Source organism: Cervus elaphus, chromosome 8 (genome assembly GCF_910594005.1).
Source record: "Cervus elaphus chromosome 8, mCerEla1.1, whole genome shotgun sequence".
In the NCBI taxonomy this organism is placed as follows: domain Eukaryota; kingdom Metazoa; phylum Chordata; class Mammalia; order Artiodactyla; family Cervidae; genus Cervus; species Cervus elaphus.
The window spans coordinates 21,372,420-21,390,807 of NC_057822.1; the positions used below are offsets into that span (position 1 = coordinate 21,372,420).

The 18,388-nt window shown below is 35.3% G+C and overlaps 1 protein-coding gene across 1 annotated transcript in view; it reads right to left on the reverse strand.

Moving 5' to 3' along the window:
* Window positions 1-8,347: 8,347 nt before the first annotated feature.
* Window positions 8,348-18,388, reverse strand: part of NYAP2 (neuronal tyrosine-phosphorylated phosphoinositide-3-kinase adaptor 2) — a 305,756-nt gene continuing 295,715 nt past the window's right edge. Inside the window, exon 8 of the mRNA XM_043909856.1 lies at window positions 8,348-13,777. Coding sequence (XP_043765791.1) covers window positions 13,550-13,777 — 228 coding nt within the window. The 3' untranslated portion in view covers window positions 8,348-13,549. The remainder of the gene's footprint in view (window positions 13,778-18,388) is intronic.

Below are 18,388 nucleotides of genomic sequence, written 5' to 3' on the forward strand. Positions count from 1 at the left end.
TGAGAATGCTTGCCTTGATGGGAAAGGCCTGTGAGCCAGGTGTTAGTCCCAAAGTAAAAATCATATGTTATTTCTCCATCCCTAGGGAGGGAGTAAGTGAGGCCAATGAGAGAGAGAACAAGAAGCTTTTGGAGATCCCACCAAAGGAAAGAAATATTACAATGGAGAATAAATTGTATGTGTTATATTTGTGCCATTAAGGAAATGACAACCACTCCAGTATTCTTGCCTAAGAAATCCCATGGACAGAGGTGTCTAGCAAGCTATGGTACATTGAACACAACTTAGTGACTAAACCACCACCACCATGATATTTCAGAAAATCGTGACATGTCTTAAAATTTATAAAGTGTCACAAAAGGAAATGTTCACCTCCTGTATTTAAAAAATTATAAGTTATAAAATGTTTGCATTCATTTATTTCATAAAATGTAGACAGTAATTATGAAGTTTTTGGTACCATCATGGAGCTTTGTTTTCTCCAGGATAGAAGCTAACTGGAATTTATTATCTACGTATTCATTCATTTTTATCTTCCGTAACAATTTACAATGTATAATGAAAGAAGCCCACTTTGTTTTTCTGTAGAATGACAGAGAAAATACAGATGCAGTCCCTTCATCATTTTCACTGTCTCCTATGGAAGCTTTAACTCCCAAACCAGTTACATTTGCTAGAGCGAGTTAGAATGGTTGCAATGAACTGAATATTTTTTATCCCAGCTAAAGGTCAATTCTTCTATGTGTTCAATTTTTTTAAACATCAAATGTGTTAAATTTAATTTCAGTTAATATTAACAAAAAATAATAAAACAGGAATGAAATCAGATTGCTTAATGAAACTCAAATAAGTGTTTGCTTTTAACAAGAAGAGATTGAGTATTCTAATAAGATATATTCAGAATTTATCAAGCTACTTATAACAAATAAGTGGCACCAAAACCGACCAATTTAATTTTGGCTCAAAAAGCCCACCACCGGTTTCAAATGTTTTGCTGTCATCAATATTAACAAGATGCTGTAAGTTTTATGAAATACATATTTATTTTATTGGCATTCTAGGTAAGAGTTCAGAAAAGTGTTCATGAAAAATGAGCAACTTAAAAATAGCAAAGAAGAATAGAAAATCATTGTTCCAATGAGGAGATCCAATCACAAAGGAAGCCCAATCAGGAGATAGCAACACATAATAATTTGAAGAGGCAAAATTTGATGTAAAGAAGTATCAACTGTAACAGAGGAAAAGATATACAACACTCAAGAGAATTTTAAAAATTACCTTGGGGATGAGAGATATAACCTAAGGAAGGAACAGATGTGGATGATGGGATTTCCTTCTGCAATACTGGGATTCAGAACTCATTAGAGTATGGTTGTGGCTCAATGGATAGCAGAGTAGTTTACTGAATTGCCTTGGGCCAGAGATGGTCTACAGACCCTGGATAAGCTGGAAATATCCCTCTGAGGTGCCATTAAAACTCTATGAAGGTGAGCCTCACTTATATTTGGAACTGAGATGATATGAATTGATCGTTTTCACAGTTGTATTTAACTTTCTATTATCTAGTCATTTCTGTGTGGACATATGTCCTTAAGATTTTAAGGAGTTTATAAACAAAAAGAACCTTATGTATAACACAGGGGATTCTATTCAGTATCTTGTAATAGCCTATAATAGAAAAGAATCTGAAAACATTAGATATTATATACATTCTTTTTAGATTCCTTTCAATTATAGGCTATTTAAATATATATATATATATGTATATATATACATACATATATATATAATATATAATATACTCAGTCACTTTCAGTTCAGTTCAGTTCAGTCGCTCAGTCGTGTCCGACTCTTTGTGAACCCATGAATTGCAGCACGCCAGGCCTTCCTGTCCATCACCAACTCCTGGAGCTTACTCAAACTCATGTCCATTGAGTCAGTGATGCCATCCAGTCATTGCATCCTCTGTCGTCCCCTTCTCCTCCTGCCCCCAATCTCTCCCAGCATCAGGGTCTTTTCCAATGAGTCAACTCTTTGCATGAGGTGGCCAAAGTATTGGAGTTTCAGCTACAGCATCAGTCCTTCCAATGAACACCCACTTTAGTAGTGTCCAATTCTTTGCAACCTTATGGACTGTAATCTGCCATGCTCCTCTGTTTTTGGGATTCTCTAGGCAAAAATAATGGATTACCATGCCCTCTCCCCTCTCCCAGGGATTGAACTCTCATCTCCTACATTGGCTGGCGAATTCATTACCATTGAGCCACCAGGAAAGCCCCAAATATTACAATAATCAGGAGATCAGCCCTGGGTGTTCATTAGAAGGACTGATTTTGAAGCTGAAACTTCAATACTTTAGCCACCTCATGCGAAGAGTTGACTCATTGGAAAAGACCCTAATGCTGGGAAGGATTGGGGGCAGGAGGAGGAGGGGATAACAGAGGATGAGATGGCTGGATGGCATCACTGACTCGATGTACATGGGTTTGGGTAGACTCTGGGAGTTGGTGATGGACAGGGAGGTCTGGCGTGCTGTGATTCACGGGGTTGCAAAGAGTCGGACACCACTGAGCGACTGAACTGAACTGAACTGAAAAGATAGGAGCATATCTAAGATATGGGTGGTAAATATAATATGTAGCCTGTGGATCTAAATGTTTCCTAGTAATCTAAATCAGCATTTTCTAAAATGTTTCATAAAGTGTCTCTCATTTCTTATCCATAGACTGTTTGCTGCTTATTATTTATTCTACTTATTTTTTGGTTTGAAAAGGTAAGGGAAGGTCAGGGAGCTGAAGTATTTCATACTTTATAGCTGTTATTTTTTTCTGATTTCCAGATTATTATCATTGGCATAGCTGTTTTTCTCTAATGGAAATGATATTCCTTTTAATATCTGTATATATCTGTGAAAATCAGTGCTATTCCAAATTTTGTAAGAACTGAAGCTTATACAAATTGTGGAGGGATGTTCTTTAAGGAAAAAAAAAACAAATTATTAATTCTGTGATTTCTATAACAATACCCTACTGAACCTAAAGTGATTGTTCTTCCAACCTAATCTCTTAGCCAAATCTCAAAAATTCCCAGAAACACTCCAATGTTCCCAATCAAGGAGAAGTAGGATGGAAGGTAAACTAAAGTAGAAAAAGACATCACTCTGAACTGATTAATTATAGTCCAAAAGGCCTGCTTTTGCAGACTTTACACAATTGTATGATCATATGAAACCATTGCTGGGCTTTTCTCCAAGCATCTTAGAATGGTTTTTATATAAGTGTATGTGGCCATAAAATTGACATCATTAGTTTCACATTAAACCTATCTTTGGCGATCAACCTAACTATAATTTATTAAAGTCTATTTGTGTTTACTTACCTCTTCTGTTGGATTTTCTTTTTTTGTTGCATATTTTCAAATGTTTGATGAGACTTGATTTTCTGCACATGCATTGGCTAATGAGAAGTGGGCCGATCAGTTTAGGAAGGTGTCATAGATATCATTTTTACTAGCCCCATGTATTCCTAAATTCCACCTATGCCTTTTCTTAGATATTGCAAGTGATACATTCTACATCTTGCCTGGTATATAAATTCCTCAGCACCTACATATCTGGCCCTTCCCCTCCCTGACCTCCTGTTCACTGTATTTGTGGCTAGTAGGGTTCCTCAACAAATTAAAATCTTTTTATTTCAGAGGTTTGACAATCCCGCAAACACTATTCATTGTTTATATCTCACCTCACCTCTTTAGATTTAATTAATAATACATTTACAAAGCAGGAGGAAAAAGCTATAAGGAATCATCAGAAAATACTGAGTCAATAATTTTTGGCCTTACCCTTTCCTTCCTTCTCTGTGTTCACTTTATTCATTTCTATGCCTTGATTCACTGTCTTGTTTCCCTTCCTAAATAGTTTGATCAAGTTTCCCAAAGGACTCTTTTGTAGAATCCTGATATAAATGTGAAAGAAAGCCACACATTCCAAAAAAAAAAAAAAAAAAGAGGTAAATTTCCTTAAAAATTCCTTCTTAGCCGTCTTTGGGATAAATTGTACTTTTTTCCAAAACTAAACAACACTACAAATGTTATTTTAAAAATTTACTGTATTCCTACTCTTGTGTTTTTCCCTTACAGACTCCTTATCCTCATGTCTAAGTTTATGTTGCAGTCTACCATCTCCTTCACCTTCTATTTTTTTCCAAGTCCAACCTTATTATTGACTATTTCAATACTTGGCAATAGAGACTTGTCTTTTTCTTACCCAATGCATACAATCTTTTGAATTTGAGATTGTTGATGGATGATGCTGGGGTCTGGGAAGCAAAAGGGCCTTATCATTTGATACTGAAGCTGGAGGGTTTATGGAAACAAGTAGAACAGTTTGGAACCTGGATAATGCGATTAGCATTGTAAACTAAGAGAAACCAAGGATTTTCTAGGGTATGACAAACATTTGGATGCCAGTCTTAGGTAAAGTCTGGAGGCTCCTCAAGCCAGCAGCCCATTTTGACATAATTATCATCAGAGATGTGTAATCATCTCCAAGTGGTCTCAGTAGTCTTTTTCTCTTCAGAAACTTTCCACTGTAAAAAGCAAAGTGTGTATTTAGCAAGGAAGCAATATGTGTATATGTGTGGTCTCTAATACAGAGATGTCAAACCCCAAGGCAATGAGGAGGGTGAGGCAAAAAAGCCTTCTCTGATAGAGATAGTATCATTTTATGGCCTCACAGCAGCTGCCTTTCAGCCTTTCAAACACTTCTGAATGTTGCCACATCTGAATATCATCTCAACACCACACCTTGTAATTCTTGAGGTCTGAGCAAGGGGGCTAACTTGGTGATTTAGTCGCTGACTCCTGTCTGATTCTTGTGACCCCCTGGATTACAGCCCGTCAGGCTCCTCTGACCTGGGAAAATGGAATTTTCCCAGCAAGAATCCTGGAGTGGGTTGCCATTTTCTTCTCCAGGGGATCTTCCTGACCAGGGATCAAACCTGGGTCTCCTGCATTGCAGGTGTATTCTTTATGGCTGAGCCAGCCAGGAAGCCACCAATTTAGTAAGACTAGTAATCATATCCACTGTGTAAACTCTAACAGGAGTAGAGTTGTCCTTTATTCAGTACCAAATTCCCATCATTGGTTCAATTTGCACAGGAGCACTCAAGAATAATTCCTTTAGGTCTTCTCTGGCCCTCCAGTGGTTAAGACTCCAAGTTTCCACTCCAGGGTGCATGGGTTCCATCCCTGATAAGGGAATTAAGATCCCCCTCATGCCACATGGTGTGCCAAAAATATTATTTATTCTGTGAAAGAAGTCAAATATTTTAATATGCTAGCATTACACTTTAAATGTACAAAAACTTCTTAACTATATAACTAAAATAATAACAAAGCTTTTTTTTTTTTTTTTCTATCCTAGTGTCATGAGTAGCGTATTTCATGGATCTTTGTGAGGAAATGTGGCTGAAGAATCTGGAGGTGTCAGTGCCCAGTTCTTTCAAAACCAGGCGTGACTCTATTATTCTTTCCCCCCATCCCTTCCATTTTAAATGACCCAGTGTCTTCCCTAAAGAAAGAAAAAGAAAATTTGCATGAATGCATTCCCTAAAACAAAGTACCTCCTTCAGCCAATAAACCTTTTGTTGAATGGAACTGAGAAGGCACTTTGAAACATATCAAGAAAGTTAACATAGTGTGGCCGTAGTTAGCCTAAGGAAAATGTACTGGCAAAATCCATTTAAGAGCCAATTTACTATTTGACCTTAGTGAACTCATTTGACTCTCCCTGCAACCAGTTAAAAAACTGATATGAAATTATCAATAATGGCAAAAAAAAAAACAAAAAACAAAAAACTTCTGGTCCTCTACACTGAGCCATAATTGTGAACTTTATTCCACTGTAGGGGAAAAGATGGCCTCTTTGGTGTTAAAATAAGTATATCGAAGTTAGATGAGTTAGTTCCATTGTTGTCACATTTCCCAGGTGGCGCTAGGGGTAAAGGACGTGCCTGCTAATGTAGGAGACATAAGAGACGTGGGTTCCATCCCTGGGTCAGGAAGGTTGCCTGGAGTAAGAAATGGCAACCCACTCCAGTGTTCTTGCCTGGAGAATCCCATGGACAGAGGAACCTGGTGGGCTGTTGTCGATAGGGTTGCAAAGAGCCAGACACAACTGAAATGACTTAGTGTCTAGCTGTTGTGTAGTGTTCAAAATGTGTCTGAATTTCTGCAAACAGTGAATAGCAAACTGACACTAATTTAAACGAGAGGCTCTGTTGCCATGGCTTTGTTTTAGAATCAGATAAGCTTAGCTTGAATTTTCAGAATCTATAAATACGATCTATTTAAGTTGGGGCAAGTTCTACAAATTTCAACAAGTTTACCTAGAAAATAAATATAATCATAGAGCTGAAGTAGGAATTAAGTAAAACAAATTCATCAACAGTTCCATTTCTACCATGAAGTATGTAATAATTGTGTTGCTATTATGATTAATTATGAACTTATAATGAGTAATTACATAGAGTATCATTGTATTCATTTTGTGAACTAAAATCATTTCTGGATACTTTTAATATCATGCCCTAATCTTTTATTTTTCCTCTTATAGTTGTCATATAGTTTCACCATATATCTTGCTGTGTTTTATACTTTAATATGAACTTCTTTAATTTATGTAATAACAATGCAGGGTTTAAATAAATGTGTAGGTGGATTGTTCAATCTCTAAGTCATGTCCAACTCTTTGCAACCTCATGGAGTGCAGGACACCAGTCTTCCCTGTCCTTCACTATCTATTAGAGTTTGCTCAAACTCCTGTCCATTGAGTTGGTGATGTCTTCTAACCATTTAATCTTCTGCAACCCTCTTTTTCTTTTGCCTTCACTCTTTCCCAGCATTAGGGTCTTTTCCAGTGAGGTGGCTTTTCACATCAGGTGACCATAGTATTAGAGGTTCAGCTTAAGAATCATTTCTTCCAAAGAATATTCAATATGCAATGAATGATTTCCTTTAGGATTGACTGGTTTGATCTCCTTGCTGCTCAAAGGATTCTCAAAAGTCTTCTTCAGCACTACAATTTGAAAGTGTCCATTCTTCTACTCTGAGATCACTGGAAACAATGAGTCTTAGGGAGAGCAGGGAGAATAGAAGAGAATTCAGAATGTAGGGCACTTGTCATGAGCTGAGATGAATGGAAGTTGGAAGTGTTGACAATGGAAAGTATGGTTAGCTATTTCTTGTTCAAACAAGAGGTAGGGTGCATAGAGAGCCTTTGAGTAGCTAGAGAAGTGGAAATGAAGAGTGAGAATAAATTAGATTCCTTTTGAGAATGAACATGGAAATAATTTGTGAGAAACTTTGAAATTATAATAAATTACGCTGAAATTTGATGTATAAGAGAAGATGTAAGTAGTTGATTAAGTAACCATTAGACCATTAAAGGAAGCTGCAGTATGACAAATGCACATTTTTTATACGTTTGCTGAACTCCAGAACCTTGCTGTATATATTTCAGATAGTGGCACTTTAGTTACCAACACCCCAGTAACATTAAACATACTGACTTGCTCCCTATTTTGTTATTATTGTTGTTTAGTCACTGAGTCATGTCTGACTCTTTGTGACCCCATGGACTGCAGCACGCCAGGCTTCCCTCCTTCACCATCTCCCTGAGTTTGCTCACACTCATGTCCATTGGATCGGTGATGCTACCCAACCATCTCATTCTCTGTTGCGCCCTTCTCTTGCCGCTAATCTTTTCCAGCATCAGGGTCTTTTTCAATGAGGCGGGTCTTTTCCAATGAGTCAGCTCTTCACATCAAGTGGCCAAAGTATTGGAGCTTCAGCTTTAGCATCAGTCTTTTTAATGACTATTCAGGATTGATTTCTTGCTCCCTGTTTAAGCCAGATTAATTCTTGAAGTATGACTGAACAAATGAGTGTGTTAAACACCTTTTAAATAAATGAATATCTTTCCTATGTATACCAGTCTAGGATTGCTGGATTTTTTTTTTCTTTTAGTGCCTCCAGAACACTTTAGATACACACTGAATTATTTAATTGGAATTAGGTGCATATGAAAGAAAAAATGTAGTTTCCTCTTACTTACTGGATCGCCCATTTGAAGCAGAAGCCAGAGGGTGACTAAGTACAATTGAGGGTCACAAACTAGGGTGAAAGTCTCAATCTTGCCAATGACTCACTGGTAAGAGTTGTTTACCATACAAACAATCTCACAGGCAACTGGAGACATGGAAAAATGTGTGCATTTTTCTTTAAAAGATTTCTTACTAATCTTGCTTCTTGATGAATAAATACCAGCAACAACAAAGTCAACTAATTTAAACTATTGCTTTTATTATAATTACACGGGAGCACAAATAAATAAGCACAAAAGTATTGCAAAATATTGCCAATGCACTAAAGAAAACAATTTGTTTTCAAACAACATCTGGTTACTTCAGTAGTATCAAAGTACATTTATAGTTACATATTACCTAAAAAATCAAGTACAAAAATTAAAAGAAATTAAAACATCAGTGTTTATATTAATGTGTATATAGAAATGGCTAACAACACATGAGTAGAGAAATCTGTTATCTAATGCTTATTTGCACAACTTTTCAGGCACATACCTGACATTTTTAATGAGTTATGAAAAATGCAATATGACATTCAAATTTTTAAATACGGTAAACATGTGATGTTGGAATCGATGTTAAATGGTTTCTTTAAAAAACCCTGTCTTTTAAAAGTGTAGTGCCATTATCCACTAAAAAACATATTATTTGATATCATTTTTCTCAATAGCTATTTGTTTCAATTTCTTGAAAACAGCAAGAAAGTAAACATACAACTGCTAAATACGTAAACACATTTTTAGTGCAAGATAACAAGACCTGTGACTTTACTGTGCTTTGTCTTTTATAATCACAGTGCACTTCACACAAATTGCTACACTATAAATGTTAACTGAAGGAGTTCCAAACAGAAGTGCATACTAAACACTTTCATATATATTATATACAGTATGTATACTGTATGTGGGCGTATACATGTGTAAATGTAAATGCTTTTAGGGTGGGCAAACCCAGTCATATTTGGGAATAATTGAAAACTTCAAGAAGATTTTCACATAGGTTTGGTTGAGATAAATCCAACAATATTACTGTAAAGATGTTTTCCCTTAAATTTAAAACTTTATAATATTTAAAGGGAAATATACTCAGACATTTTTACCCAGGTAACACATATCTTGCTACAATGTCATTGACCCAAATATCAAAAGGTTTTAAATCAATCCAAACCCCAAGCTATTATGTTCAAAGTCCAACATGGCAAAATGCATTATTCTTTTACTGATTTATATAGACAAGAGTACATATCCTATGTGTACACATAGAGGTTTACACATGAACATATTTTATATTTAGACATCAACTTTAGTATGTTTAGCATTTTATTTTGACTATACACTTGATCCGGGAAAAACATATATAAACACATATATAAACACATAAGAGATGTCAAACACATATGATATTGTATATCTTCTTAAAAACTCTGTTTTGAAACTACTAATGATTGTATAATGAAGCTCCTTGAAGGCAGGGACCACATTTTTCTGAATGCTTAATGTCAAATGCTTTAGAAATGCTTTAGAATAGCTGATATACATAAGTGGCTCAATAATGAACTGTTAAATGAATAATGGATTAATAGCAAATTGTTCACATTCCAGAGTTAGCTATAATTTTTCCCTTACAAAGAAAGATTCAGTGAGTTAAGCTTAAGTACATAAGTACCATTTTTTTTTTCACTTCCATTTAAGCTTGGGATGCAATGAATGGTGAATTGCTTTTCTACTCTACTTCTACTTCTTTGCAAGGGTGAATTCCCTCTCATCTCAGATAATTTGCTGTCAATATCATAGAAATTTTTCCTTAATTTTATAGGTAGCCATAATTAGCTTACAATTACTTTTCAATTTTAGGTAAGTAAGTCAACTTAACATAGAAGTAATATTGAAATTGCATTGTATGTGCATTGTTCTGATGCCTCATTTAATTAAAACAATAAAACAATAGAGTTGTTTAGTTTTATTAATTTGATCACCAAACTTGCTCATAAGCGTCAAACCACTTTAGATATAAGGATGTGGCCTAAGCCAAAATATAATAAGAAAAATGTTTCTCTCCAGAAGAATTGAAAGAAACCCGTTTGGGACCTCGGGGTCTCTGAAGTCCCAGTGTCACTGCTTTGAAAAGCGAAGTTGTATCTGGCTATATCCATTCAATTACCACGTGTCTGAATACGTACAGTCTTTAAAACTACACATTCTAATCTCTTAATATTTTGCATTGTTTCATTTTAACATCTATTTTTGTGGAGTGGGCATTACCTTTTCCACAGATCAATCAGTTTTCACTCCAAACTTGCTTCCATAGTATCAACACTAGGGGGAAATGTTGGCAGTGTTTACTTAAAGAACTACTCTACTGTTATACTTCAGAAAATGCTGGCTTCTGAGATTGGATAGAAAAGAGGATTTGATATTTCCCTTCCATCAATTCTAAAGAAATGTGTGTCTTCTAAGATGTTGTTCACATATAAAAGCATCTTGCTGACAGCCAATAAAGTTCTGTTTCTATAAAATTTGCTCTGAAACAATCATTTTTTATAGGGCTGAGCTTTCAACTGGTAACCATACAATGATATGATTTGTTCTTTGGCACTGCTAAGAAAAAAAAAAAAATAGCATATGGAGTTTTATCACTCCATAGTGTTCTGGCTGTAGGTGGAATTTTTTATCATTTGACTAAATTCATAGGTATAAGTGCCCTAAATGGCTACCATCAGAGAGTAAGTTTATTTTTCTTTTTTTATCCTAATGACCTCTTTTTTTCCACATAAAGAAATATTGCACAAAAAGGAAATCAACTATATAATAACTATTGCCACATAGGCTAAACTACAGTGAAGAATTTTATAGGTATAGAATGTCATTTCTTAAATATCCGTGAAGCTGCTTTTCCAGATCTTTCAGTTACTTCCCACGGAAGGCAAGATTTGGAGACAGTAAATGGAAATGGTTGCCTAAGGTCAGATTTTCAAAGAAGCTACCTTCTCAGAAAATAACTTGCTTGGAAAGGGAGTGTATGAAACCTGGCAACAGCATTCATTTGGCAGGACAAATGGAAATGGCTGAACCCAACACAAATCATTTTGTTAGCTCTATTTCCTTCTTGACAAGTGGCCAGCATTAAAAAATATCTTCTGCCTAATTCCGAGAGATATGGTAATGATGGGCATTTGAAAAACACACCTGTGTGTTTTACCTAAATGAAAATTTCAAGGGAATTATCCAATTGTAATTAGATCAAGCTTGACATATTCATATGACATATATGTATGTATGTGTATCAAGATCATCATAAAGATGCTAAGCATTGATGGCTTACATATATCTAATTCATGGGCTTGAGTATATGTGGTCATAATAACTTAAATCAGGATAATAATTTGGGTCATAAACACATTTAATGTCAATTCTTAGTTTTACCTTAACACATTTTCACCACTCTTAGATTTGTACTCCATTGATTTTGGGGTTTGAAACATAATCTATAGCTGGTGAAATATGACAGCAGGATCTATTTAAGCTACTTAAGATCTCTCCATGATTTCATGTACTAACTTGCGACTCTGCTTTTGTTTTTTTCCATCTCAACGATACAAGCAAAATTTCAAACATCAGTAAGCAATTTATGTATACAGTTCCCCCACTGAGTACTCATTCATGTGTAGTGTACACAAACACACATAACAGATACACATGCTCCCACTCACCTTATTTCCCTTATTCTTTCAGAATTCTAGTTGGGCATCAAAATATACATTAATTATAAAATATTAAAAAATTATTTTATAACATTTCAAAGGCTTGAAAGAAACTATTACTGATAAAGCATTACTAGGTCTTTAGCAATATAGATTACAAAATTCCCCTACATCCTGTTATATTTGGTTATATTGAGCAGCACTGTGCTATTGCTGTCAAAACCCTTACAAGGAAAACCACTATGACAACAACTTCAAACACATACCTTTTCTCTCAGAAATATAATACTAAATTGATTGATAAAGAAGAATCACATACTGTCCATTTTTTGGAAGCATAAATAGTAATTTAAATATACAAAATATATATGATAGTTTCTTTTTTATTCCTCCATGGGGTTATTTATATTCAACTAACAAGTTACTCTTAAAAGATATATAGGATTTGTTTAACTTAAACTTTACCACCACAAAAATTGAATCCACCCCATCTCCCATCCCCTGCATTTCCTGTTTCCTCCTTGAAATAAAATAAAATAAACAATTGGTCATAATTCTTTGGTCATGGTGTCATCATCGGTAAGAATGTGATGAACATGCACAAAAGATCAACCCCCCAAATAGGGTGATAACTCATTGAAAAGTTAACATGAAATACTACTCCACTCAGGCATCTAGATTTTGAGAAAGCTTGGCATTTAGTGTACTGAAATATGCAAACTCATCTGATTGAATGTTAATTGATCATTTTCTAGGGGAAACAAACATACACGTGAAAAGTTACTCAAAAGTAGCGACTGCAGCAGCTCTAAAGCCACTGGTCTCACCTTCTTGAAAGCAGTCGTGCTGTTTCGCCTTCTATTCCTTGTCCCTTCCATTGTCACAGTGAACCCTGGTCTCCTCCAATCAGATCAATGATGCAAGGACATGTGTCCCTAAGGTCATTTCTGAAAGAAATGTTTTCTGCTGGGATGTCCAAATATACCCTAGTAACTTTCTCTGGAGTCTGACTCACCATTGCTTAGTATAAACAAGACGACATTTGAAGAGAAATTCTTATAAAGCCAATGCAGCAAAAATATCAGTGTTGATGTAATGTGGATGTCCAAATTCAGCATCACATTGGCATTCATTTCCCATCAAACCCTTAAAAAGGTACAAAGCAACAAACAGATGTTCTTAACGATGTGATATTCAACTTCTACATTACTAGCACCAGATCATATATTATGTGATTGAACATAATTCATACATGAGCTAGTGTACAGAAACCAAATGTGGGAAGAAAGAAAAACATTTTAAATGCAAAAATTAATAATCAAAGGCATCAAGGGACATATAAAAGAGATAACAAACCAGTTAATACCGAAATTGTATCATATAGTAAAACTCTTGGTATTTCTATCATTTGTATACGTATAATGTGTATTATTTCAGGTGTCACCCATAAACTAGTAAAATATTTACATCTCAATATCTTCTGGATTCAAAATAATCCATGATAAATAAGTGTGCCTTAAATGCAAGGAAATACGCATTTTATCTTGAACTCGCCACGAATAGGCATAGCTTCCCATGGGCTTTCCAGGGAACCACTGGCGTTCCATTCTGACTGAGAAGATGTGTAACAGTTACTTATCACATGACCGAGTCGACCTCCCTCTTCGTGTTCAGTAACGTGGAGCTCACGCCATCCTGCACACAGTCATATGGCCGTATCCCAGAATACCGTTTGCTGTTTAGAATAGGGTGGAGGGCTGTACTTCTTTGCACCTGCGTTCTTCTTCCAGCTGGGTAGGATAGGCATGCTATCCTGTTTGCAAAGCCCCTTTTCCGTTTTCTGTCTAGCTTTTATTTCCTTGCACAAGCAACGCTTTTTCTCAATCATCTCAAGCATTGTATGGTCTCCATGAAACCACTGCATGCATGCCACCTAGCAAAAAAGAAAGAGTGAATACAGAAAAAAAAAAATGGAAAGAAAGCAGATTTGTTTTGCACTGTGCTAGTAGTTGTTCTGAAAAATGTCAGCCATTTCTATATTTCTGAAATTCTTACAAAGCAAAATTAAGGCATATAAGTGCCAAACACAATTTGTACTTCAATTATTAAACATTGAGATATTATGAAACAATAATTTAGGAGTGAATATTTTACCAATATGTCCTAAAAGTCCATGCTATGGAAATAAAATCTTCTTAAAATTTTTAAGCCATTTGCCAAATATTTGGCTATTATTTTTATGTTGACTCCATTGTCTTATGGGTCTCAATATTCTAAGTTCAATTATTAGCATTACTTTCAAGAGAGACCTTATATGAATGTGATATGCTTTCATGAACATTTTTATTAGTAAAGTAAAGCTTAGCATTTGTTTATAAATAACATGGAATTTAGGCTTTTAATTATTCTTCTACCAAAATGAATTTCAATGTACATCCAATGCTTGGAATATAAACACTTAAGTAATTATTCTGCAAAGAAGTTTCACTATACGTCTTGATGCTACAGCAAATGTTTAATTAGAATCATTGGTTTCTGCAATAATACTGATCCAGATCCTGAATAGTTCCAGAACTTCAAAGAACTAGATTCATCAGGTCAGTTGGATACCAGGAGAAGATTCAGTGATGACTGTATATTGATACACATACATCAACTATTGGACAGGTAAACACTGCTCCCAGGTGTATGAGACTATGTCCACCAGTAACTGTTCTTTAGCACAGAGCTAGCAGGTTGAATCTGTCACAGAATAGCAGTGTGATTGAAACAGGAATCCAGGATGGAGATGTTTACACTTAATCATTTAAGCAAATCTATTGTATGACTTCAGAGTTAAAATAGCTCACTTGGAGACACTAAATTTAATGATACAATTTTAGGAAATAATTGACAAATATTTATAACACTTTTTCTGGGGCTTCCCTGGTGGCTCAGTGGTAAAGAATCTGCCTGCCAATGCAGGAGACATGGGTTTGATCCCTGGGTTGACAAGATGCCCTGGAGAAGGAAATGGCAACCCACTCCAGTATTCTTGCCTGGGAAACATGAACAGAAGAGCCTGGTGGACTATAGCCCATGGGGTTGCAAAAGAGTCGGACATGATTTAACCACTAAACAGCAATTTAATGCTCTATACCAAAACCTATTCTTATTACTTGGCATAGTTTAATACATTTATTCTTCACAATAACAATGCTCTGAATTAAGTACTATTGATTACCCCATGTGTATGTTAGTTGCACAATCATGTCCAACTCTTTGTGATCCCATAGACTGTAGCTCACCAGGTTCCTCTGTCTATGGAATTCTCCAGGCAAGAACACTGGAATGGGTTGCCATTCCCTGCTCTAGGGGAATCTTCCTGACCCAGAGATTGAACCCGTGTCTCCTGCATTGCAGGCAGATTCTTTACCATCTGAGCTATGAAGGAAGCCCCTGTAATCCCATAATGAGTAAAATGAGACTTGGAGAGATTTAGTAATGTGCCTATGTTTACAGACACAAATGACAGGGTCAAATGTGAACCTAAGAGTTTATTTCAGCACCTGTGCCCTTAAAAACTACACGCTGCTGGTTCTAGAGCATGTGAAATTGGAAAGGATTGAGAACGGTCAGTACGACACCCTCCACATACGGGTGAGGAAGCTAAGTTTTCCAGAATTTATATATCTTGTCCAAACCAGGCAGGTAGGTTTTAATGTGAACAAGGCCAAACTGAATTCTCACAATTCTGAAGTCTTTATGGAAAGGACAAGATCTTGAGCTAGGAGTCAAAGATTCAAATTCTGAAACTTGATGAATTTCCATTGATCACTCCATTTCTCAGTTTCTTTTTCTGAATAACTGAATTGATAACATCTTCTTTTCAGAAGTTAGTTTAAAAATCAGATTGGGTAATAAAGGTGAAGTAATTAAATAAAAACAAAACAGTGAAACATTGCCCTAGAATTATTATCCTAATACTGACAAATACCTAGCAACGGTTTTCCATACATGCTCTCTGCCATTCATGTGAAAAGAGCTCTACATATGTTATATTAATATTAAAGCCTCCCAGCCACACTGAAAGTTAGGGTTTAGTAACACATCACAAGTAAGAAAGATGAGACTTAGAAAGCTTAAGGAACTAGTTCAAGGAAGGTCATAGGTTACTGGCTGTGATGCAAGTCTATATCAAATTCAGATCTGCTTGATTCCACAGTAAATCATCTTTCTACTACAGAAAGCTCCATCTCCTGAATATTATTTTAGAGATTTTAATAATAGTTGTTGTTGTATGTACTACCATTTCCAGATGCTATTCAAAAATGCAAATGTATTTATAGCCTTATGAATAAATAAAAACTGTTTGTCAAGTAAATAAAATCAATGGCTTGAATTGATTAGCCAATAGCTTAGATTCCAGAGGGTGATTCTCTTGGGTAAATATCTTGTATGTAATAAGCTTAACTTGACATAAAGTTTCTTGAAAGGATGGGCTGTGTTTGACACCTTTTGGTGTCCTCTGGCCCCAAGCACAGGGCCCCGGCCATGGCTGTTCACTTTTTAAGTGAATTTCTGGGACAACAACCAACAGGTTTTTGTTCCAACATGAGATTGTCAAAGTAGCTCATAATTTTTTAAAAGATTTGTAATATTTTAAAACATGATAGTCTAAGCAATAAAAATACGATAACTCTATTTGGGTGGAAATACAAGCAAAATTTATTGAGTGACTATAAACTGTTATAAATGGAATTTATAATACAGAATTCTCAGAGGGCTAGCCCCAAATAGCATCCAACACAGTAGCCCCGACATGCAGAACAGAATCATTTAGCGCTCAATAAAAGTTTTAGAAATGGAGTGAAGCCACCATCACTGTACAGTGTTTGCTATTCTCAGAAAACTCTCAAGATAATTTCCTTTTTAGTAAATTCTCACTGGATTTCACATATCCCAATGAAATCACAAAACCTCCCATCTTCTTTAAGGTAAGATAGTTACAGCATCACTTCAATATTTGCATGGTATTTACTTGTCCATACAAACATTAAATCACTTATTAATTTCCTTTAATATTTTTAGGGTGTGAATCAGTACATGTAACTGAAAAATAAATTTTTTTTCTGGATTCCTCTGACAACAGTGCCACCAATATATTTCATTATATTTCATTTCACTTCATAGTTGTCATTACAGTTCATTAATGCATAATACTATTGAGAATAACTGTTTTCAGTCAATTAGTAGTTTATGCTATATAGGTATGTCAATTTATTAAGAATAATCCATTATTTAAAAATCTAAAGAATAAGAATTTAAGAATTGAGTTATAAAATATGCTTTTTCATATTCATTGCATTTTTATTTTGGAATACTTATATATCACTTGATTGAGATGTAATGGTTCAGAAGAGTACTAGTAGACAATCACTCTTGTTTTCCAGACTGACTCTGCAATATTAAACTATTTTCTTTTGGGGGTCCATTACACAGTCAGTAAAAATTCCATGACAAAGCATTGCCCAATGAGAGGGAGAGGTATTCTAAGAGAATTCAAATTCTTAGGAGATAGTAAAATTCATTTTTTAATTTTAAAGTTTAACAAATCTAACAAGTCTGGTACAGAATCTTCGCATGTTAAATTTGCTATCAAATTTTTTTTCTCATTTAAAATACCACCCCCAAGTTGTTATTATGTTGCAGTAATATGACTAAATGAAGAATGAGATTCAGTTTGGGGGAGATAAATCTGCTTCTCATATTTACTTTTAAAGAAAACATGTTTTTGAAAATTTTGTCCTGAAGAGTACACATTCTTTTTAAATCCCCAAGTTAAACTCAGTGTTAAACTCAATTGCCTATTGACATGGCCAAATCCCTTCCCCCTAAAATGTGTCCAAAAATTGTATTTCATTCTGATAGTATGTGTTAATTCATTACTTTAGGCATAACAAATAGCAAGTTTAGGCATTATATTAAGTGTGTTAGGACTACTACCCATAAAAGTTATTGAGACTTTTCCATTTTTTGGTCATCTAATTCTTCATATTTAATTTAAATTTAGCTGTAAAATTCCATTCCACTTCATACTATAGTTGAAAGAATTTTATGCCAATTTATAAATATTAATATTTAAAACTAATCCTAGCAAATAAACTCTAGTAGTTTAGTTCTTTAGGGGATTCCCTGGTGGCTGAGATGGTATAGAATCTGTCTGCAATGCAGGAGACCCGGGTTAAATCCCTGGGTCAGGAAGATCCCCTGGAGAAGGGAATGGCTACCCACTCCAGTATTCTGGCCAGGAGAATTCCAAGAGCAGAGGAGCCTGGCAGGCTACAGTCTATGGGGTCACAAAGAGTCACACACAACCGAGTGACTAACCCTTCCTTAGTTATTCAATCAAGTGGTCTGTTTCTTATCTTTAATCCAAATGCATTTATTGTATGAACAAGGAAGGAAAGGAAAAAAAAATACACAAGCAAGTAAGCATGCTCTGGGAAACAATTATTCAATTAGTATGAAAACACTTTTATTTCTTGGACAAGATTTTCCTATT